At 34.5% G+C, this 25,796-nt stretch overlaps 1 protein-coding gene across 1 annotated transcript; it reads right to left on the bottom strand.

Moving 5' to 3' along the window:
- Window positions 1-7,064: 7,064 nt before the first annotated feature.
- LOC125817038 (protein LURP-one-related 15-like) lies at window positions 7,065-9,120 on the bottom strand. The gene is made up of 3 exons (XM_049496627.1): window positions 8,888-9,120; window positions 7,892-8,119; window positions 7,065-7,248 (listed from the first exon to the last, which is right to left on the bottom strand). The coding sequence occupies exons 1-3, from the start codon at window positions 9,110-9,112 to the stop codon at window positions 7,114-7,116; spliced, it is 588 nt and encodes a 195-aa protein (XP_049352584.1). The 5' UTR covers window positions 9,113-9,120; the 3' UTR covers window positions 7,065-7,113.
- Between the last annotated feature and the right edge of the window lie 16,676 nt (window positions 9,121-25,796).

Raw genomic sequence — 25,796 nt, 5'->3', positions numbered from 1 at the left:
AATAGCAACAACCCCAATTGACATATTAAATAAATATGAAATAGCTATACGGAATGAATTTAGTAGTACGACTATAAAAATAGAAGAACAAAATAAGGAAAAACAGCTAAACAGAAATTTAATGTTAGAATTAGCAATATGTGTTATATAGAAGAATATACATGTGTATTTAGAGAATATTATTATAAAGGAACATATAGTACAGAAGAAGGAAAAGAAATACGAAGGTTATACTTTACAAAATTACCAGAACCCTTTAGCTCAAAAAAATAAAAGATTGGAATGAAGTAGGACTACAAGATACTTTAGGAGCAAGAATAAGATATTTACAAAAATGGTATTCAGAAATATGTGAAAAATATAGAGAAGAAATGAAAATGGAAAATACCATAATAAAAAACTTAGCATGTTGTAAAGATAAGATAACACCCCAATTTGGATGTAATGATAATTATTATAAAAAGAAATATAGGAAATCGGGTAAATATAGAAAATATAAAACCCAGTATAAGTACAAAAGACCTCGAAGAAGATACTACATAAAAAATCATAATAACAAAAGACCATTTAGACAAAAGAAAAAAATAACTGAATGTACCTGTTATAATTGTGAAAAACTAGGACATATAGCTAAAGATTGTAAATTACCCCAAAATCCTAAGAAAAAATAAATATTCGAAGTAATAATAGATAATGAAGAAGAATATACACAAATAGAATATATAGATTATCAGTTAGAAAGTGATGATAGTATATATGAACTATCCGAAAATGAAGAAAACGAAGAAGAAGATAATTTATATAATAATATAGATGAGTGAAAAAGACATACTGATAATAACCCAAGAGGATCATATAACTGAAGAATCTACGGAACAAAAAGTAATATTTGATATTAATATATTTGAACAAATAAAAGGAAAAGAACTAGACCTAAGTGTAGAAAAAATATTTAGAGTACCAATAATAAAAAAATTATTTAAAAGACAAAAGGAAGAATATTACGTGGTAAGCCAAAAAGAACACATAATAAATTGTAAATATACCAAAGGAAAAGCAAAAATACCAATAATAAATAAAAGAATAATAAACAAAGAAATACAAGAAATCAAAGCTAAAAACCCATTAAAATATGTACACCTAGGAGGAACAAAAATATTAATAAAAACATGTTTCAGAGAAGGAATAGATACACCACTAGAAATATATCTAGCAGATGACAAAATAGTAGAACTTATAGAAAAAAGTATAATAAGTGCAGTAAAAGGAAATCTAATATACCAAAAATTCAAATTTATAATAAGCGCCAATTATTCAGTAGCAGTAAATGATAGAAACATAGATAAATCCTTAGTATTATATTGGAAGATGTCAGGAATAGAGTTAACTCCAGAAAGTATGATATTTACAGCAAGATGTAAAAATTTATATGTATTAACAATAAAACATAAAATAACAGCAAAAAATAAGATAAATAGAATAAAAATGGAAAATCCTTTTGAACAAATAGTTACAGTAATAGATAATAATGATTACAGTTACAAAGAAATAGATATAGAAGAAGATTTAGAAATAGTAAGTGACATAATAAGCACATAAAAAAGAATAAAAGGAATAAACTACAATAATGAAACACCTCAACCTTCAAGAAAATCAATAGAATATCAAATGATAAAAGATATAGAACCATACCATTACTATATAACTGGAATAATGGAACAAAGAAAGTATATTATAATAATAAACACTAGTCAAGAAGAAAATTACATAACAAGAGAGTTAGTAACAGAAGATGAAATAACCTCTAAGGAACGAACGTGCCCAAAATTACCAAAAGAGTTAATAAATTATGAGGAAACAACAGAAAAAGAAATAATTATTGGAGGAATAGTAATATTAATAAAATTCAAAATTTATCAAGGAGATAACATAATATTAGGAATAAAATGGTTAGAACAAATGAAACCATATAATTTAGAAAATACACAATTAACCATAACATATAAAAACAAGAAAGTCATAATAAAAAGAACAATATGAAAATATACGTACTTGCAAAAATAATAATAGAAAATCACTACAATAGATATTATACCCCTATGTTAGATACAGGAGCAGAAGCTAATATGTGCAAACACAATTGTCTATCAGAAGAAAAATGGGAAAAGCTAAAAACACCCATAGTAGTAACATGATTCAATAATGAAGGAAGTATGATAACATATAAAGCTAAGAATATAAAATTACAAATATGGGATAAAATATTAACTATAGAAGATATATATAGTTACGAATTCATAAATAAGGATATGCTTTTAGGAATGCCATTCTTAGAAAAAGTATATCCCCATGTGATAACAAAAACAGATTGGTGGTTTACTACACCATGTAAACAAAAGGTAGGAGCAAAAAGAGTAAACAACAAAAATAGAAAAACCACACCATGGATCAAAGGAAGTGAGAAGATTACCCAAAAATTAGAAAATATCAAAGAAATTAACCATAATATCGAACTAATTGTATTTTCTATAGATAAACTAAAACTAATTCAAGAAAAACTAGAATCACTATATAGTGAAAATCCCTTGAAAGGATGGGAAAAACATAAAACAAAAATAAAAATCGAATTGATTGATGATAATGCCATAATAACCCAAAAACGATTAAAATATAATTTTAATGATTTAACAGAATTCAAAATGCACATAAAAGAGTTACTAGAAAATAATTATATACAAGAAAGTAATAGTAAACATACAAGTCTAGCATTTATAGTAAATAAGCATAGTGAACAAAAAAGAGGAAAAAGTAGGATGGTTATTGACTATAGAGATCTAAATGCAAAAACAAAAACATATAATTATCCAATACCAAACAAAGTATTAAAAATAAGACAAATCCAAGGATACAATTACTTCAGCAAGTTTGATTGTAAGTCAGGATTTTACCATCTAAAATTAGAAGAAGAATCTAAACAGTTAACAGCTTTCACAGTACCACAAGAATTTTATGAATGGAATGTATTACCTTTTGGATATAAAAATGCACCAGGAAGATACCAACATTTTATGGATAATTACTTTAACCAATTAGAAAATTACATAATATACATAGATGATATATTATTATATTCAAGAACTCAAGATGAACATATAAAATTGCTAGAAAAATTTATACATATCATAACATACTCAGGAATAAATCTAAGTAAGAAAAAGGCAGAAATAATGAAAACACAAATAGAATTTCTAGGAATACAAATAGATAAAAATGGTATAAAAATGCAAACACACATAGTACAAAAGATAATAAATTCTGAAGAACAAATAGATACGAAAATGAAATTACAATCGTTTCTAGGATTAGTAAATCAAGTGAGAGAATATATACCTAATTTAGCAGAAAACTTAAAACCTTTGCATAAGAAATTAAAGAAAGATGTAGAGTATCATTTTGACAATAAGGACCAAGAACAAATACGAAAAATAAAATTATTATTTAAAAATTTACCTAAATTATGTTTTCCAGATGAAAATAAAGAATTTACATATATAGTAAAATCAGATGCAAGTGAAATAAACTACAGAGGAGTATTAAAATATAAATATAATAAAGAAAAAGTGAAACATCATTGCAGATATTATTTAGGAACATTTACAAACCCCGAAATAAAATGGGAAATAAATAGAAAAGAATTATATTCAATATATAAATGTTTATTAGCCTTTGAACCATACATCGTATATAACAAATTTATTGTAAGAACAGATAATACGCAGGTAAAATGGTGGATAACAACAAATGTACAAGATTCAGTAACGACCAAAGAGATACGAAGACTAGTATTAAATATATTAAATTTTACATTTACAATAGAAGTGATATGTACTAACAAAAATGTTATTGCAGATTACATCTCAAGACAAAGCTACACACACTGCAAAAGAAAATACTATAGAAGAAATACTTAAAGCAATGACTCTACTTTGCACAAAAGTAGAAAATATTGACAAAGAGCTACAACAAATAAAAAGTCAGTAGCATGACTATAAAAATGCGGAGCTAAGTCGATCAGAAGACTTAAAAATTCCAGAGCTACAAGGTGACGTTGGAAAACACCTAAAAACCCATAATGATTTGTTACATGCAGCTACAGGGAGCATATCTGCAGCAAAAGAAGAAAATAAAACCAGATATGTTAACACTAATATGAATAAAATATTTGAAAAACCAGTTATGCCAAAGAACCAAAAAGATCCGTTATTCATACCACCTCAGCTAAACACATATAAAGAAACCCTAGGACAAAACAAAAAGACTTATAACCATATAACCAGAGCCTACATAGAGAACATCCGCAAAATACAGACCTTTCTAATCCAAAATTCAAGATCCAAAAATACAAAAAACTCCATGAAGATTACATTACACAAAACCTACCGGGATATAATAAGCTGATTGCACAACCAGCAACAAGTACAAATCTAGTAGGAACTTGCTACAACTATGGATTGTTAAGTACCGTATATACCCAAACAGGAGACGAAATATCTACGATACCAGAGTTACATAAAGAATTTATGCACTACAAAAGGATAACTAAAGGAACACTTTTTTATATAAAGTTCTATTCAGCACCAGCAGAAATATTGTATGATGAAATTAAACCTATCATCCAAGTCATAAAAATCGGATTAACCAGAGAAATGATAATACCAGAAAAAATAGAACAACAAGACGAGATACAAAAGATAGAAATACCGAAATTTTATGCAAGAAAATGGATTAGTGGAATAGCTACTATTTTGAACGAGTTAAAAACCAATTATTTAAATGGAAATTCAGAATGGAGCTACTATGCAAGAGAACAAACTATGGTATATTCAAATTCCAGAGAAATCAGAGAAGCAGATATGGAAGAAATACGACAATGGATATTAAGCTTATTAAAACCAGAACAACAACCAACTACAAAAGCAATACGAAAGAATTTTATTTCACCAGAGATAATGACAAACTATTGCAAAACTATTGGACACAAATACCCAGATCATCAATGCTCGAAGTGCTATGGGGAAGATAATGTAATTCCAGCTGTCCAACTAGAATAAAGAGCAACCAGACAAGATAAAAAAGCAAGATTGACAAAATAAAAAAACAAGATAAAAGAAAAATTAAAGTTGTTCGTCTTATTGTAAAAGTTGGTTAGTAGAGTAGGAATAATTAAAGTATGTAAATTAGTGGATAGACATGTGTAAAGTAGTATGCATTATTAAAGTAGTAGGACAGATGTAAATTAAAAATAGTATAAGACAGATGTAAAGTAAGTAGAAGCATCTCTACTTGTATAAATAGAGAGCCATTAGGCACATCTAAGCGAAGACTTTCTCGACGGAAAGCAAGCCTCTTTGTAAAATACTCTCAAATAAATAAATATCAAATTTTAATCTAAGCTATGGAGCAAACTATACCAGATCTCATAGAAAAACAGGTATATCTATTTATGATTATGCATAGCTAAATCTATTAATTCCTGAATATCATAGCATGATTAAATAAGTTCATACTAGTTATTATATACTAGAATTATTTGAAGAATGTTTTCTAGTTTGTTAACATGGGAAAAAAAGGAAAAACTTTCAGACTATGTCATCCTAAAGTTGAAACCATAGGCAAGGAAGCCGTGAGGGGAGTAAACAGAGTTGAGGTGCTGTTAGGAAGGGAGTACCTCTGAAAGTACGATGTTAATAGTGACAGGAGAACATGGTTGAAAATAATCTAGTTTATAGTAATCTAATATGAATAATATTTATTATGCATATGATATAAGGGAATTATTGATTAAACAACAGAACATTAATATGACTACTTATCTACATGATGAAATGATATTAGCTTATGAAACACTGATTTTATACTCCCTCTGTCCCAATTTATATGACTCACTTTCCTTTTTAGTCAGTCCCAAAAAGAATGACACATTTCTATATTTAGTAACAATTTAACTATAAAATGTCTATTTTACCCTTAATGAAATGATTTACAGCTACACAAATTTCTATCATTCATTTTGGACCACAAGTTTTAAAAGTCTTCCTTTCTTTCTTAAACTCCGTGCCAAGGCAAACTACATCACATAAAATGGGACGGAGGGAGTATATTCTAAAAAATATAAAAATAATTGAATTAAGAAGAATGATATGGGAAAAATATTTGACTTAGAAGAATTAGAACTAGTAACTCAAACCTGGTATGAAATAGACGAAATAGATGAAATTTAAGATCTAGAATGAATTAATATTAATGATTTAAAATTAGAATACTTAGACTAATGATAAATTACGAATACTTCCAATATTGGCAAGAAACTACTGAAGAAATAACTTTACTAGGAGATCTAATAAAAGAAAATATAGAAATATATCAAAGAACCCAAGATATACAATACATAGAATACATGATAGAAAATATAAGAGAAATAATTAGAGTAACGCCCTTAAGGAAAGAATACTGTGATAAAGCTTTCAATGCCTAACAACATACTCAAACTGACAGTCGTCAGATTACATCTTGTTTTTATATGAATAATTATAAAATTGTTACCCCGAAAATTATTGAATATAAATATCATCAGCTACACTTTTTTTTTCTTGATTATTATTTTTCAGGAACGAAACTTTAACAATAAGAAACACATTTCTACATTTTGCAAATGAGTTATACTTTAATTTAGTTGAAGAATGAGCAAATATGCATTACTTTATAAAGACCTGGAAATAAGATTACATTTTGAGAAACATATATATTCCCTATAAAATACATCATCTACAATATCAATCATTGACTAAAAATCCTAAATTTAGCTCTTGCTATAAAATTAAAAAATCTTTGCCATTGGGCATGGCAAGTTTGAGCATTAGATCAAATCATGTAGCAATATATAGAAAGTACCTATCATCATTTGACCTTTATTCCCAAAAACTAATAAAACGTAAATTAAAAATTTAGATGAGTATACTAGACGAAATATTTGAATGTGACTATCAAATACAAAAATAAAAAAATATTTGACACAAATAAGTGACTTTGTTAAATGTTTTATAATCTCAATTCTCATTCGTCTTCGTTAATCTCATCAAGGATCACAATAAGAGCAACTATGAAAGCAAAATCAACGTTTGCACTCACAGTTACACCAAAATTATCTTTGCCAAGAAGAAGACTTTCAGCGGTGCGCTTCTTGTGCATCTGCAATTACAAGTATATATTAATATAAGGAAAAATTACCTAAATACACATTTTATATTATCATAATCTCTAAAATTTCCTATCATTTAAAAATATTTCAAAAGTTTCCTCTCAGATACACTACTCCACTCTTGCTTATACATCCATATCTCTCTCTCGGATACATCTCTCCCCTCTCTGATACATCCCTTCCCTCTTGGATACATTCCTCCCCTCTTTGATACATCTCTCCTATGTATCCGGATGTCATATCCCCTTTCAGATACATCCCTCCACTATGTATCTAGAGGTCTGCTGATAGAGGCGGACCTACCCCTCTAGGTGGGGATGCACTTGCACCCGTTAATTTCAGAAAAAATCATATATATATATATATATATATATATATATATATATATATGTATTTTGAGAAACTAACAGAAATTATGATATAATTAACAGTGTACCCATCAAGAGCATAAAAGTCTCATTGTGCTATTGGTACAAGCTAGTGGATACACCCACGAGACTTTGGTTCGAATCCAGCTAGACTGTTTATTTCATTGTTTTTAATTTGCCTTTTATCCGGAGATTTATGTAAATTATACTTAATATAAACACTTGTAATTTGGAAGAAAGAAAAATGAAACGTTTTTCTATTTACCTTGGCAACTTCTGTAGAATTAGAAGCATAAATGACACACGATTTTTCCATCCAACTGCCTTCAATTTTGAAGTCACTAACTTCTTCTTTAGTGTTAGTAGCCAAGAAGACATCTAACTTGGTCTTCAAGAATTGAAGAAGTCCAGACTTCTTAACACTAAAAAGCAATTGTTTAGGGTCTGTACTCTCTCCTCTGAATGCTTGCCATCTATTATGAGCAGTCAATAGCTGTGCTTTCAAATAAAACAAGGCAACACATGAGCATATATATCCAAGTTCGCAGGTTCTCATATGGTCACTTAACTAATAGTTATTATATCAGAAAGTCAGTTTTGTTTTCCTCTTGATTTTAATGTTTTCTTGAATAAAAAATTTGACTTTCTAAGAAAATAATTATTAATGGGTGACTATTTGAGAAATTAACTCTAAAGTTTGTCGAAGATATTGGTCAAGTATGATGCGAAATAAAAATCAATTAATTAACTCTAACTCAATCATAAACAAATTGGAGGTAGGTTGTAAAAATCATATATTAATTCAACAAGTAACATATGCGAAATATTTTGCAAGCGAAGTCACTTTTGAACAAATGAATTGTTGTAATAAGATTGTCTAAATAAAAATCAAGTTAAATATATTATTGTAATTGCCTTTAACATTAAAAAAGAAAAAATAAGGAAAAAAAGTATTTCAGCTATAAAAAGATTTAATCATTTCATATTATTTGCTCGATAAAAGATAAAAGGCTAAAAAAAGATACATTATCAAAAATTGAAAGAAATCAAAATCTAACATAAAAACATTAAAATTTTTATTCAAATGCATGATTATGACAATCCATTGAGAATTATAACTTGAGAATTTGAGTGTTTGCTATCTTAAATCTCTAGTTATGATTCCAATTTCATATCCTTCCCCTATTTATATTTACCTTATCCTAAAATCATAACACTATCAATAAATACAATTTTAAATAACAAATAAATTAAAGATGACCTTTTGTTGAAACGTGATAAGAGGATTTCCAGCACCATCTACCAAAACTCGACGTTCACGTAGGCTAAAGACCTTTCCTTTGATAGAAAAAACGACATTTTCATTGACATCAAGGACTTGAAAAGAACCATCTTTTAAGGTCATGACCTGCTTAACAATACTCAGATCAACCGCGTATGGAGCACAAAATTGTGGACCTATCACTTCTAAACGCTCTGTAGCCATAGCCTCACTTGTTCCTGCCATGTTGAGTTTGGAGATATTAGATGAGTAGAAGAAACTCAAATTTGTGAATTTTATTTTGTGGCTAATTAAATGCTTATTATACGAGAATAAAGGATTGTGTCAAGTTCGTGTAAAATTTTACAAAATATTCGGATGCTCATTTAACCAATTACTTTTTTCTTGTGAACTAGTGTCTCAGCATGAGTGGATACCATATTATTATTTTTTAATTAAAAATTGATAATGCATTACATATTTGAAAAACTTTTATTTAATTAAAAGTTATAAAATTAAATGTATTGTAATGTCCTTTATAAGTGCATATCTAAATTATTTGTAGTAGACTGAAAAGCAATTAGTTGCATTGTAGCAGAATCAATCTGCCTTTGTGCAGGGGGAGATCAATGATGCATAATGTTTTGATATGTCATGACCTCTTGGGACACTACAATAAGAAGAATGTATCTCCTAGGTGCCTAATGAAAATAGACCTAAAAAAATCTTATGATATGATAAGTTGGGATTTTCTAGAATAAGTACTAACTAGTTTTGGATTCCCTAAAATGTTTATTAAATGGATCATGATGTGTGTATCTACAACCATGTTCTCAGCGAAAGTTAATGGGGAGAACCATGGTTTTTTTTGCTGGGAGGAGAGGGCTTAGGCAAGGAGATTCTCTTTCCTTTGCTATTTGTATTAGTAATGAAATACTTGTCAAGAACACTCCAAAATAAGAGCATGCTTCCAGATTACCATCCAATGTGCAAGTAGGTGAAGCTTAGTCACCTGATATTTGCTATTGATCTGATGATATTCTGCAAAGGTAATATGGCCTCTGTGAATAGAGGCATAAGCAGACTTTAGTGTTGCCACAAGATTGGAGGCAAATATGAAAAAATCCAGTGTATTCCTAGCTGGGGTGGATGAGGAAATAAAGACTCAGATTCTTGCAAGAACTGATTTTTCACTTAGTGATCCCTATAAGGTATCTTGGACTTCCCCTATCACCAAAGAAATGAAAGAAAATAGATTGTTGGTCCTTGATTGCCAAGAATACTCAGAGGATTGAAGTGACATATTCCAAAACTCTCTCATATGCTGACAGATTGCAAGTGATAAATATTGTACTATTTTCCATTCATAGCTTCTGGGAGGCAGTATTTATTCTCCCCCAAAGCATAGTAAAGGAAATATATAAGATTTGCAGGGTGTATTTGTGGGGGAACTTTGATGAAAAGAAAAAGGCTGCTTTGGTCTTTTGGGATAATGTTTGCTATCCTAAACAACAAGGTTAACTGAACATCAAGGGCAATAGGACCTGGAATCTAGCTTCAGTTAGACAATTGTTATGGTAGATCATAGTGCATAAGGAGTCTTTGTGGGTTAAATGGGTACCTGAAATATATTTAAAGGATGAAGTTTCTATATAGAACCATAAGGTAACCATAGATTGTAGTTGGTATTCGAGAAAACTCAATGCAATTGTCACGCTTTGGGCCTACACCCTGGACTTGACCGACAATTGAGAACCACCGCTGCTCTCCAAGTGAACCATTGGTCTGGCTGGCTACTTAGCGAAAGACCTACTCAAGCAAAACAAGCTTAAAAATAGAATTATAAACGTTTAAGCTCAACAATTTCTCAATTCAACTGTCTGAAAATACTTAAGCTCAGAAATAGTAATACTCTGTAAAACAATCTCAAAACATCTAACAAAAGGGAAAGTAAGGAGAGACTCCTCAATTCTAACTATCTATGAAGCCTCTAAATGCTAAGAAAGTTGTCGGGACAGGACCCTCGACAACTTAACAAAATAGGAAATAACTGTGAAGCGCCCTCCAGAAAGCAAGGAGGCTCACCAAAGTTAGCTAGAGTGCAAATGGTATCAACAAAGCACCTTTTGATGACCCTAAACACTTGTATCTGCATCGTAAATAAGATGTAGGTCGAATGACATCATGAGCATGCAAGGGGAAATTGAAAACATAAACAACTGAGCTGATAAGACTGGAAGACATACTCACCTCAACTCAACTCCAATACAAAAGCAATAATAAGAGATGCATTATTTAAAGCTTTATAAAACAAAAATATTAACTCAAGATTCATAAAAATACAATAAGTTATTTTTTACCCTTATTTGGGAGATTCTCTAACCAACAATCATCACTATGAGCTATGTGATGATACATCGTCTCACCCACGCTGCCAGAACTGTCCTATACCCTGTTGGGTATAGAACACCTCAACAAAGTGGATCCACTAAGCTATGCTTAAAAATGATAAATAATCGTCTAAAAAGTACAACCTTTTACCCATGTTGGCTACATGGTTTATGAGGAATGTGAGTTGTTTGAACTCATCCCCATATCAGTGCTCAATACTGCTCCCAATAATATATAAACTCGTGCTCAAATGTATAAAACATACTATTTCTCAATTTGAGATTATTACTCATAAAATCCTCTTGAAAGAGGTAATACTCTGAAATATCTCTAAACTCATAAATTGATTTAGAAAATAACGTTTCTCTCTTTAAATGAAAAAAAGTGTTACATTTGGGAATACTTAGTTCCCTTATACCTTTTTTTTCAATAATGAATACAACTCTTCGCATTACTCATATTTACTTTCTCAAAACTTAGTTCAAAATCATTGTTAATTACAAAAAAATCCTCAAAATGACTCAAAAGACCTCTTGAACTTCTCCTCTTAAACTCACTTTAGTTTGGAATGTAAATTAAGAAATGTGATTAGGACATGTATGATCTCTCAAGGATGAATAGAACCTTTAGGAGCTAATATGAAGAAGGGAACGTAGTCACGATTCAAAGGAACATGTTCGGAATGAAGCATAGAAAGAAAAAAACTAGGCGACCCTGGCACTCTGCTAGCGTGGGGCGCCAGGCCTCAAACTACTGACCAAAGTTTGGGGCGCACTACTTGCGTGGGGCACCAGTCCCCATACTACTGGGCAATAATCATGACGCCTTGGTGACGCACCACCCCATCCCCATACCCAGAAATGCGACGAACCTTTATACTCAATTTAGGGTCTTAACTCGTTTAGAATAAGGGAAATTCTCCTAACCACTTCTCGATTCTCAAACCCAATATGAATAAATGAGGAATTCAACACAATTCCTTGGGAAACACAACTTTTACTAAATATCCACAACACACAAGAATTCACAATCTCAATTGTTAAGGAATTAAACAAATATCAAGAACTACTCAAGAAGCCTTTAGATACAATGATTTCATGGATAACTAGATGTATGACCTGAGGACACATAGGTCCAACATTGTGAGAAGCCTTACATACCTGGAAAGAACAATGTTCTGGGTGAAAATCGATGGAATCTTGACGAACGCGCAAAACCTAGTTCTTTCTCCTCTTGAACTCTTCTCTTATTATTCTAAGTGTTTAGTAATGTGAAAGAGTTATTTAGAATATGATTAGGACCTTAATTGGGTGAGGAAAAACGTGGCTAGGCTTATTAGGAAAAAAAATATTCTAAAATACCCATCTAAAAAAATGAATGAGATGCATTAAATAGAGAGGCTTCACTCAAACACACATAACCTTTTACTCAGAGCTCGCAATGAAGAAAACTTGGTGGTGTTGGAATGAGGACTCAAAGACCTTCGATTTGATAATTCATGGGCCACCTAATTCTTTGTGTTAAAAGATATGGTTGTTTGAAGTTGACAAAAAACTAAAAACTGATGTGTGACTTGTACGAACCTCTATTTAGCTCTTTCAAAGTCCGAGGTGTTACAATATCTCCTCCTTGGGAACATTTGTCCTCGAATAAGATCAAAGTAAGTAGAACAGGAGTGCGAAGTGTCTAACAACTCAACTGAAGCACACAACACACATTTAATATAAGCTCAACATATAAACTTAATGAGTACTTTACAAAAATCTAGTGCCTTGGTTTGGAACTGGTTCAAAGGTAAAGAGATGAGGGTATCTCCTTCATATCCTCCTTGGCCTCCCAAGTAGCTTCCTCAACAAATTGATTCTTCCAGACCTTAACTGATCAACCTCTTTGGTTCTCAATTTGCAAACCTGGCGATCAAGAATCTGAACGGGCATCTCCTCATCAGATAGGTTGTCCTTGATACCAATATTTTCGGTAGGTACAATAAGTTAAGGATCTCCCAAATATTTCTTTGGCATAGAGATATGAAATACCAAATGGACTCCTGCTAACTCTAACGGTAGTTTCAACTCATAAGCTACGTTGTCAACCCTCTTGGATATTTTGTAAGGACCAACGTATTAGGGACTGAGTTTTTCCTTCTTACCAAATCTCATAACACCCTTCATATGTGAAATCTTCAAATAGACCCAATCATCAACCTCAAATTCCAAGTCTCTTTTCCTAACATCTTTATAGGATTTCTGACAACTTTGCGCTGTTTTCAGCCTCTCCTTTATAGTCTTCGCTTTTTCCATGGCTTGATAAACCAAGTCTGTCCCTATTAAATCAGCTTCACCAACCTCAAACTAACCAATAACTTATCTACATCTTCGCCCATAAAGAGCTTCATAGAGAGCTATTTGAATACTGGAGTGATAACTGTAATTGTAAGCAAACTCTATGAGAGGCAAGTGGTCATCCCAATTACCCTTTAAATCTTTGACACATGCCCTCGACATATCCTCTAGGGTATGAATTGTGCGCTCTGCTTGTCCATCCGTCTGAGGATGAAAAACAGTACTCAAATTTACCTTCGAACCCAAACCTTTTTGGAAAGACTTCCTAAAATAAGCGGTGAATTGTGCACCCCTATCTGAAATGACAAACAGAAGAACTCCATGAAGTCGAAGTATCTCTTTAATGTATAATCTGTCATAATCTTCTGCTGAATATGTAGTCTTTACCGGTAAGAAATGGCTAATTTAGTCATCCAATCTATAATCACCCAAATCGAATCATGCTGCATGCGAGATCGTGGGAAGTGATTAACGTATCAACTACACCTCATCCAATACTCTGGTGTAGATGATCGTTAAGAAGTATAAACCCAACAGAAGAGTTGGGGTCGATCCCACAGAGAGTAGTTATATTTTGAAATCAAATATGAAGTTACAATAGTGATTTTTGTAGCTAGAGGACTAGTGATTTTCGGAAACTATTAATGAAATCTGAAGGGTGACAGTAATGTCGAGGTGAAGGGTATTTTTAGATTAGAAAATAGCCTCAACAAGTAACTGGGAACAACCAAATACGAGAAAGGTACTTGGAGGATTGACTAACCAATTGCTAAATTCAACTCAATGGGTGCAAATTTCTAACCAAAAGTTCTAATTCTTCATGGGTAGGATGAACTTTAGGTGAGGCACTTTTCTCTCGAATAACTACCTTGTTTCAATTAAGTTCTCTCGAACCTCAATGTTTAAACATAAAGACCAGTCCACAACCTCAACACATCCACTTTCTCGAGCGGAATGCATAGCATGAGTCTTAGTATTCACTCTCTCAAGCTGAATCCATCGTAACCCACTAACTATGAGTGCCAACTTATCACTTTAGGTTTACACTTCTTTCTCAAGCAAGCATAAAACACTAAATTATATTGAAATAAATGTTAAATAGAGTAGTTAAACCACAACGATAAGTAAGACCCACTTTGAATTAGCACTAAAATTGATAATAACCAACACCTATCAAGCCAAATTCAGCAATTAATCACATTGTCAAACCCCCAAGATTGGGGTTTTAGCTAATCATCATAAAAGAAAGAAATTTAGTACCTACTACATGCTCCATAGAGGGGTATCGAAAATCAAAGTTCTAAGATGAATAATATATTTTCTATTACAATACCCAATTGAAATCTCTTGCTCAAATTGCTTAAAATTAACAAGAATAGTGTTTTTGTCCTCTCTATTTCGTTCCACACTGATTGAATGCTTTCTTTCTCTTCCAAAAGTCAATTTATGTTGATATGAGATATGGATTTTTGGGATTGATCGGTGAGGAAAGTTGGGCTTCGGCGACTTGCCGACCGTTCTTGTCAACGCCCCTTTATTCTTCACATTTTCCTCATTCAGACACTATAACTTTAGGCGATCTAGATCAGGATCGCTAATCACTTTCGTGATGCACCCTTTCGTCCTTTAGCTCGCCAATTCAATCTCATCTTGGTCTTGATCAGTGCATTCGGCGGTACAATCTTCCTTTGTCGATGCAGTCGGCGACTCGTCGATAGAAAATACAATTCGCCTAAGTTTTTCCCATTTCAGGCTCAGTGTTCTGTAAAATTAGGCGGTCTGGGGGTAACTCGGCGAGTTCTCTTGGCGATCGTCAGGCTTGCTTTTCTCCCCTTTTTCAGTTTGTGATGTTCTTTTTTGTCCATTAGTGTCCTTGCTTTGTTCCTCAATCAATATACCTAAAAATGAAGGATTTAACATCAGTTTGTGGAACCAATTAGGCATTTGAGGACATTAAATCTATATAAACAAATCCCCAAATGAGTTCAAATCTCGGACTCATCAACACCCCCAACTTAATCTTTTGCTTGTCCTCAAGTAAAACTCAAGTTCAGCAGTTCAAAAAGGATGTCTCAAACAGTGCTGCATAAGACTCGACATGAATGAACACAATAAGATTCAACTTACTCATGCAATGATCAATTGTGCACTCAAAGATTCAACTTGTGACTCACAATTATAAAAAATGCTTAAGTTCACAATACTTGCTTCAAATGCAAGTTCAAGCTCAACAAAGGTACTTAAATGTCCTCACAACAAAGATGATTCCCTATTCACACCAAGTTCTTCAACAATTTATAGTTTCGGAATCACATACGACTCTCACCCTCACAAGGATGAACACATGCATGACTTCACTCATATGTTTGCCCTTATTTTTCAATCAACATTCTCTTCAGCTTACTCAAGATCACAAAGATTTTTTCAAGGCTTGTAATGGGGTTGAGTGTAAGGGTATGGTCATTTAGCTTTAGTGGTTGCTACCCTCATGAAGTGTGGTTTGAAGATCACTTTCTTCATCATTTTGATCATGCTTATAATTCACCCCATTATTTACTTTCAAATGGACTACCGGATACCCCATTTCTTTTGCAACTTCAACTACCTTATTTCACAACGTTTTCATTCTTTTTCTTTTTCTTTTCATCTTTTCTCTATTTTTTTCTACATGGAGGGGTTCCATCTTTTATAAAAATCATTGCTCAAAGGGGAATTTCTCACACTTCTTGATTTTCCTTCTCTTATCACCACACCCCAACTTAGGATTTTGGCCTAAGTTGGCTATTCAAACCAACCACCCTTCATGAGAGTTAGGGGTGAAAGGATAAAAAGGGGTCATAATGGTTCAAGTTTCTTCCAATAAAAGGGTAAGGCTCAAGGGGGTTCAAGCAAGGTTCACATATCTCACAAGGTTGGCCACAAAGGATGTATAATGTCAATTTGTTGCACTCTCCAAAATTGTTGCCTAAGATCATTTCAAGAGCTTGCATCACTTAGTCAACCGGACCAACGGAACAAATTCTATATGTCCTCACACGCAATGTTCAAAGTAGTCTCATCACACACGACATTGACACCAAAATCAAACAAGACTTCACACTTTCTAGCTAGTGTGCAATGTTCATCACAAGAGTCTCATTCGATAATCGGCTAATCACAACGAGATGCAAAAAGTCCATACATTGTCTATGCAAATTCTTTTGGCCTCATCGTAGCCGCACATTCGTTTCGTTCAATTAAGAGAACTATTCAAGTCATCGGTATTGATCATAACTGATACTCGAATAACTTTTGAGTGAATAGAAGACTTAACAACCAGACTCCTACCACCCCCACCAAAAGCATCCAACATTATCCCCAATGTGAGTAGAGAACAAACATTAACAAAAATAAAGATAAAATACTGGCACTCAAACAAACAAAGTAGGGAGACAAGGAATCTTCACTAGGCCCCCATTTGGCGAAAGCTTGCTGCAATCGCCGAACCATTCATTGATTCACCAAATTGGATGGAGTTCGCAAAATTTTCCAGTATGCAACCATTCCATTTTGGGGCAGGAAGACGGACAAAAGTGAGTTCGCTGAATAACATCAGTGCATCACCTAATGAATGTGAAACTTCACTGAAAGATCCAAGACTCTAGGCTATCAGGGCTAGTGCAAAAAGATGGTGAAAGTTGGGTCTCCCAATCACCTCAGCGAATCACCGAGTGGTGCATGTATTCAATCGAATGTTCCAAAATCTCAGTCAACTGTTGACGCTATGAGGGAAATCAACTTCGTGATCGCCGAACTTACTCAGCGAACCGCCGAAGGAATCTTAGTCTCGCAAAATCACCTAAACCTGCACATTCAACACACATTATTTAACGTCGTGGCACGACGTGGAAATGCTTTCAAGCATTTTCCGAGTACAACAATTCAATCACAGAAATTTCTTGGCATTCTCCAAAATATAACTTCAAGCGTTTCCCATTTACTTTGAAGTCAGGGCCTTCTTTACCTTCTACTTCAATGACTCCATTTGTGAACACCCGCATTACTCTAAATGGGCCTGACCATTTGGATTTGAGCTTTCCTGAAAAGAGTCTCAGTCGAGAATTATATAGCAACACCCAATCTTCAATTCAGAACTCTCTCCAAAGTATTTTAGAATCATGCCACTTATTCATTTTTTTCTTGTAGAGGGTTGAAATTTCATATGCCCTAAACCTGAATTCATCCAATTCATTTAGTTGATCTACTCTTTCTTTTGAAGTCTTGGCTCAGTCTAGATTTAGAGCCTTTAATGCCCATAATGTTTTATGTTCCAGTTCAACCGGTAAATGATACGATTTCCCAAAAACTAGTTAATATGGAGACATACCAATTCGTGTCTTGTAGGAAGTGCGATATACCCATATATCATCATCTAGCTTTTGAGACCAATCATTCATGTTTGCAATTACAGTCTTAGCCAAGATACTTTTGATTTCCCGATTCGAAACTTCCACTTGGCCACTTGTTTGAGGATGATACGGCGTTGCTACTTTATTTCTCACCCCGTATTTGCTCAATGCAGATGGAAAAAGCCTATTGCAAAAATGGGATCCACCATCACTAATAATAGCCCGAGGAGTGCCGAACCTAGCAAAGATGTAGTGTTTTAGGAACTGAACAACACTTTTCCCTTCATTGTTTGGTAGTGCTACATCTTCTACCCATTTAGAAACATAATCAACTGCCACCAAAATGTACTTATTACCAAACGAACTCACAAATAGACCCATGAATTCTATTCCCCAAATATCAAATAACTCAACTTCCAGAATAGGTTTGAGATGCAGCTCATGTCTTATGGACACTCCACCTTGTTTTTGACATTGTGCACATTTCTTAACAAATTCATGAGAATCTTTGTAAAGAGATGGCTAGTAGTAACCACTTTGAAGGATTTTAGAAGTTGTACGCACTTTACCATGTTGACCACCGATCGGTGAAGCATGACAGGCATGGATAATTTCATTGAATTCCTCTTCCGGCACACATCTCCTAATGATATGGTCAGCGCACTCTCTGAATAAGTATGGTTCATCCCAAAAGTATTTCTTGACATCGAATAATAACCTCTTTTGTTGATAGAAATTCAGTTCTTCCGGTATCAATCCACATACTACATAGTTAGCAAAATCAACATACCAAGGAGTTTGTTGTACAATTACCGTGAATACCTATTAATCGGGAAAGGCATCATTTTTGTTCACCTCCATCTCATCATTTTCCTTTCCTTCTAATCTTGATAGGTGGTCAGCTATCTGATTTTCACAACCTCTTCTGTCTTTGACTTCAAAGTCAAATTCTTGCAACAATAGCACCCACCTTATCAATTTTGGCTTGGCATCTTTCTTTGCCATAAAAAAATGTAGAGCAGCATGATCGGTGTGTACAACCACTTTGATGCCTAGCAAGTATGCCCAAAATTTCTCAAATACATATATCACCGCAATTAATTCTTTCTCCGTAACTGTATAGTTACGCTCGACACCATTCAGAGTTTTGCTTGCATAGTAAATGAGATGGAATAGCTTTTTGCATTTTTCCCCAACACGACACCTAATGCCGTACCACTTATATCACACATCACTTCGAAGGGTGCTGACCAATCGAGACTAATCATAACTGGGGTGAAAATTAATTTCTCTTTCAAACACTTAAAGGCTGCCATACATGCGTCATCAAAGTTGAATTTTACTTCCTTTTCCAAGAGCTTGCACAAAAGGTGTGCAATTTTTGAAAAGTTTTTGATGAACCTCCGGTTAAAGCTGGCACGCCCCAAAAAACTACGAATACCTTTTACCGAGATTGGTGGTGGTAGCTTCTCAATTACTTCGATCTTTGCTTTATCAACTTCCAGCCCTTTTTGTGACACTTTGTGACCAAGAACTATACCTTCGCTAACCATGAAGTGGCATTTCTTCCAATTTAGGACCAATTTTGTCACCACACATCTTTGAAGAACCTATCCCAAGTGTGCCAACACATGCTTCAAAAGTATCACCCACAATTGAGAATTCATCCATGAAGACTTCCATCGAATCTTCTACCATATCAGCAAAAATAGATAGCATGCAACGTTGAAATGTTGCTGGAGCATTACAGAACCCAATCGACATTCTTTTGAAAGCAAACGTCCCATATGGACAAGTGAAAGTGGTTTTCTGTTGATCTTCCGGAGCTATAGAGATTTTATTATATTCGGAGTACCCATCCAAAAAGAAATACCGTCCTCTTTCTGAAAGCCGATCAGGCATTTGATCCATAAAAGGCATGGGAAAGTGATTTTTTTCGATCCACGAGTTTAACTTCCGGTAATCCATGGATACTTGCTATCCGGTTACCAGTCTCATATAAACAAGCTCTCCTTTTTCATTTGGGACTACCATGATACCTCTTTTTTTTTGGTACACATTGTGCCGGACTAAGTCATTTGCTATCTGCAATAGGGTAGATCATCCCTGCATCCAACCACTTTATTATCTCCTTTTTCACCACCTCTTGCATCGGTGGGTTCAATCTCCTTCGATGCTCAACACTCGGTTTACACTCGCTATCAAGCTGAATTTTGTGAGTGCAAATGCCGGGTGGAATTCCCACAATGTCAACGATAGTCCATCCAATAGCTTTGATGTATCTTCTCAACACTTCAAGGAGAAACTTTACTTTCCATTCAATCAAGTCAGCTACAATGATTATGGGTAAGGTGTTATTTTCTCCCAAGAATATATATCGAAGATGGGAGGGGAGCACTTTCAACTCAAGCTTTGGTGGCTCCTTCATTGATGGCTTTGCGGGAGGATTTTCTCGATTGTTTAGATCAATATCCAGCTTTAATGGAGTCTTTGAATATTTTCCCAAACCCGAAAGGGCAGCTACTACCTCATCATAACTTTGGATTTCGTACTCATCATAGTTTGCAAGCACAACCTCAAGGGGTTCACTCATGCACATCAAATGGTTCACACTGGTCACTGCTTCATAAATTACATCAATAGTCGAAACCACATGAATATCGCTTGGGTGCTTCATTGACTTACATACATTAAATGTGACTTTATCTTCGTTCACCCAGAACTTTAATACTCCACTTTCAACATCCACCAACGCTCTCCTGGTTGCTAAGAATGGTCTTGCCAAGATAATGGGGATTTCAGCATCAATCTCGCAATCAAGAATGACAAAATCAGCCGAAAAGATGAAACAGTCAACCTTTACCAATATATCATAGAGTATCCCCACGGGGTGCTTGATCGATCGGTCTACCATCAAAAGCCTATTGTTGTGGATTTCGGCTCACCCAACCCAAGTTGTTTATAGATTGCGTATGGTATTAGATTTATACTTGCTCCTAAATCACATAGGGCCTTGGCAAATTGGAGCATACCGATAGTGCAAGGAATGGTGAAGGCTCTGAGATCTTTTTTCTTTTTAACCATCTCATTAGTCATAATTGCACTACAACTATGAGAGACTTCAATTGTTTTGAAGTCCAAGCTTCTTTTCTTTGTGACTAACTCCTTCATAAACTTGGCATAACCCGACATCTCCAATAATGCCTCCACTAGAAGGAGATTAATCGATAATGTCTTGAACACTGATAAGAAATTCTTGACCTTTTCATCCTCATTTTTCTTCTTCAGACATTGGGGAAACGGATGAGGTATTTTAGGAAGAGGTTGCACCAATTTTGAGATTGAAGTGTTTTTTCCTGCATTTTTTGTAATTCTTTGGCAACACTTTGTTGGATGGGTATCTCTTCTTCCTCAATACCTTTGTCTTCTTCATGAGCTTGTGCTTCATCATCACTCTTCATATCACTTATCGCTACCTTTCCACTATGAGTAACCACAGATAGATCTCTATCACCATCCTCCACCAAAGTTGTTGTGTGTATGGTCTCGCTGTCCCCCATTATTTTTGGTTCCAATTGTGCCGAAAGTTGACTCAAATGATCTTCAAGTAGCTTGATTGCATCAACGTGAGAGTTCACTTTATTGTTTAATAACGAGAAAATGGTTTTCATCCCTTTTAGTAAGTCATCCGAGCCCTCAACTTTGTCAAGGATGCGAGAAAAGAAATCGTCCACTCGGAGACTAGTTGCACTCCCCTTTGACTTTGGGCTATCACTCGATTGAGTGTGATCCTCTTCATGATCATCCTCTCTTTTCCAAGGATCACTTTGCTTAGCCCATTCTTGATAGTATCTTCTCCGCTCTTCTTCTCTGTGAGAGTTCCAACTTTGATTCCCACCCCGGTGCAAGTAGCGTGGGTGGAAACCCTCCTCATATATGTGAGAGTTCTAACCTTGGTTCTTCCCCGACTTTAAACAGCCCGAAGAAGAACCCTCCTCAACTCTGAACACTCCCCTTGCTCCTTTGGGCTTTTCCACATTTTCTAACACTTGTGCTTGTAGCCGCTCCATTTGGGATAACATCTTGTTGATGTTCTCATCCCTTTTTCTTTCTTTATCAAGTTGCTCTTGAGTCATTCTAAAGAAAAAAGGCGAAACTTGATCTTCTTGAGTGTACCATGCTTGACAACATTATTCCACCTCGAACCAATTAATCAGCTACTCTTTTATTTATCGAATTAAGACTTTGGTAGAAGTATTGGAGCAACACATTGTTTGGAAGTTCGTGAGTTGGGATTTGAAGTAGTAGCTTCTTGAACCTCAACCACATTTCATGGATAGGTTCACCTTCCAATCGCCTGAAACCTTGAATGTTGTCTCTGAGTTTCATCATCCTCGATGGGGGAAAGAGCCTCACACTGAATACCGTGGTAAGCTCATCCTAATATGTGATGGAATTCTTTGGTAACTCAGCCAGCCATATGCTAGCTTACCCCATCAGAGATAATGGGAATAATCTGAGACAAACTAATTCTTGTGATACATTCCTGAATGAGAACGGACCACAAACCTCTATAAAATTCTACATATGCTCATGTGAGTCTTCGTGAGTCAACCCTCCGTCGAGTCCCTTCATTTGCAGGAGTTGGAGAGTTGTGCTAGTGACATGGAATATAACATTCTCGTTGGTTGATGGAAGACAGATTGCACCAATTCCACTCAATTGGATTCGGTTTTGCACACTATTGAGATCGTCAATATCACCTTAGTGGCCCACTTGGCTACCGTTAATCTCTACCTCACTCATTTCCTCTTCTGTTCAACACAACCTACACAAACACAAAACAAATAAAATCGTTCTGCTTCAGCCAACAAAATCACAAATCAATCTTCGATAAGAGAATTCTAAACAACACCACTCCCCCGCAGCGGTGCCATTTTGATTAACGTATCAACTACACCTTATCCGATACTAGGTGTAGACGATCGTTAAGCAGTATAAACCCAACAGAAGAGTTGGGGTTGATCCCACAGAGAGTAGTTATATTTTGAATTCAAATATGAAGTTACAATAGTGATTTTTGAAGCTAAAGGACTAGTGATTTTCGGAAACTATTAATGAAATCTGAAGGGTGACAACAATGTCAAGGTGAAGGGTTTTTTAGATCAGAAAACAACCTCAACAAGTAACTGGGAACAACCACATAGGAGAAAAATACTTGGGGGATTGACCAACCAATTGCTAAATTCAACTCAATGGGTGCAAATTGCTAACCAAAAGTTTTAACTCTTCATGGGTAAGATGAACTTTAGGTGAGGCACTTTTCTCTCGAACAACTACCTCGCTTCAATTGAGTTCTCTCAAACCTCAATGATTTAAACATAAAGCCAGTCCATAACCTCACAACATCCACTCTCTTGAGATGAATACATAGCATGAGTCTTAGGGTTTTGTAACATCCGACAATTTAAAATGAATATGAAGAAGCTTGAAATTGAAAGTAGTCATTTTTGGAAAAAAATTCAGAATCTGGAAATTCGGCCAAGTGTGGAAATCAGTGAGTTTTTGGCCAACTTTGAGTAGTCATAAATCCTAGCTCAGGATGATCCAGGAGTAGTTCCAGTTAGGTTTGGAAAGCCCTTGGAACGATCTTTCCAACGCCATTGATTTTGCTCGATTCCGAGTTTGTATGAGCGAGTTATGCCCTTTGAAAGTTGGGCAGTTGGCAGGGAGTCCGTCCGGAAATTTAAGGGCATTTTGGTCTTTTCACAAATCATTTCTTTTGAGGTTATATTGTTGTGTTAGGCTGATTGTGTATAATTTTTGTTCCATTTTAAAAGAGTAAGAGTTAGGGTTCTTGAGTGAAGAAGAGAAGAAGAGAGAAAGAAGAGAACAAGAAGAAGTGGGAGCTAGGGTTGTGGATGCAACACGTTTTCTTCATCAAATTTCTTGGGGAATCTTAGTAAAGGTATGGGAGTTCTTTATCTAGGGCAAGCTATCACCCTAGAGCCAATTTCAAATGGTTTTCAACTTTTCCAAAGTTTGTGAAAAAGCCTAATTTCTACTTAAACTCATGGGTTCTTGCATGAAACGATTTCAAATGATAAGTTATGATATTATTGATGTTTATTTGATGTTTTAAGATGAAAAACTCCATGAATCCTTGTATTCTACAAAACCCCAAAATGTGTTTATGAAGTGAGTCTATTTCTATAAATTCAAAGTTGATGGAATTATGTGTAAAGTGAATTGTATTGATATCTCTTGTGTTGTTTAATGTTTATTCATGATTAATTGTTGATAATGGGTGAATTAAGGGTGGTAAGACTTATGAGTGAAGTATTGGTGATTGCTTGGATTTTTGGTGATTTTGGCTATGGCTTTGAATTATGGTAAGAAAACTTGAACTCTCTTTATTGAATTAATTGTTGTTAGTAGGTTGAATCCATCTTTGGTGGAAGTGTTATATCTTGTTCTTGTGTGGTATTATTGTGAATTGTAGCCATGAAGGCATTGGGGAAGTTGTTTCATAATGTTGGAATATTGTATTATTGTGAATTGAGGCCATGAAGGGCATTATATGAGTGTTATTGTATTGTTATATTATTATATATGAATGAGGCTATATGTAAAGTCCTATATGAAGCTATATGTAAAGTTTTATGTGAAGCTATATGTGAAGGTATCATGTGAATGAGTTTTATATGAAGTTATATGTGAAGGTATGATGTGAATGAGTTTTATGTGATCTTGTGATGATCCTATGTAAAGTGGATAGCATTGTGAGTTAAAGTATGATTTCTCATGATGTATATATGAAATGATGTTAGATTATGAAGTATCCTTAAATGAAAATGTTGTGACTTGGTTGGTAGACTAAAGTGTCCCTCCTTGTTACTTAAAGTCTTGAATGCATGAATGTGTGAAATGGGCAGAACTAAGAAATGGTGCCCTTTCTATAAATGCTAAAAGAGGAATTCTAGGCCAAGACTTGAATCGGCAAAACTAAGAAATGGTGCCCTTTCATAAGTCTAGCTTTCCTAAGTAAATGTAAAACCATGAAATCGGTAGACCTAATGGTGGTAGCCCTTCTCATGTGTGAAATGATGAACCTTGGACCGGCAGGCTTAAGGCACCCTTAATGAAAAATCGGTAGGCCTAAGGCACCCTTCCAAGGGGATTTAATGAGCTATCCTTATGAACCTTGATTAGCCATGACTAAGAAATGGGGCCTTTCTTGGGAAGAGGTACTATGAGTTGGTTGAACTAGAAAAGGAACCTTCTCTAAGTACATATGTGATTGAATACTCTATGGGAAACAAGGCTAGCACCGAGTGGATGTGGTTAGGAAGGTGGCCTAGTTGAGTATGAGATTAGGCACAATGAACTTCCTTGGACATCCCCTAAACCATGTGCCTACATGGGTTGCTTACTAGTTCTACCTTTGGCAAGTAGAACAACCTCCACGGAGTAGGATGGACTCCGGATTCCATACCTAGCTAGTATGGTCTATGTCGGTTATGCCTATTCCCATCATGTGGGATGCGCACTCTAGTTATTGGATAGGTTCTACAATGTGTAGGTAGTAGTATGGGATGCTATCTACACATGGCACGGGTAGGCTTTGAAGATACTAAAGTGAGTTCCCTAAGTCTAACGACTATTATGTGAAAGTCCCCTTATGTGCTTGAATGTCTCCAAAAATGGTTTCTTAAAGAATGTTGGTCTATTGATGTTATGTTGTAATGGTAAATTTCCTTATCTATGGTAACTCTTAGGAACACTTAG

The sequence above is a fragment of the Solanum verrucosum genome, unplaced genomic scaffold (genome assembly GCF_900185275.1).
Source record: "Solanum verrucosum unplaced genomic scaffold, falcon-dt-bn FXZP01000094.1, whole genome shotgun sequence".
Classification (NCBI taxonomy): Eukaryota; Viridiplantae; Streptophyta; class Magnoliopsida; order Solanales; family Solanaceae; genus Solanum; species Solanum verrucosum.
The sequence above is the reverse complement of the archived record's forward strand: the minus strand, read 5'-3'. Positions and strand labels throughout refer to the sequence as shown.

Excerpts from the sequence above, each read along its gene's own strand:
- LOC125817038 (XM_049496627.1), bottom strand. The coding sequence starts at position 9,112 with ATGGCTACAGAGCGTTTAGAAGTGATAGGTCCACAATTTTGTGCTCCA. Across the intron at positions 8,120-8,887 it reads TTATCACGTTTCAACAAAAG|CTATTGACTGCTCATAATAG; the intron begins GTCATCTTTAAT and ends TTGAAAGCACAG. Across the intron at positions 7,249-7,891 it reads ATTCTACAGAAGTTGCCAAG|ATGCACAAGAAGCGCACCGC; the intron begins GTAAATAGAAAA and ends TTGTAATTGCAG.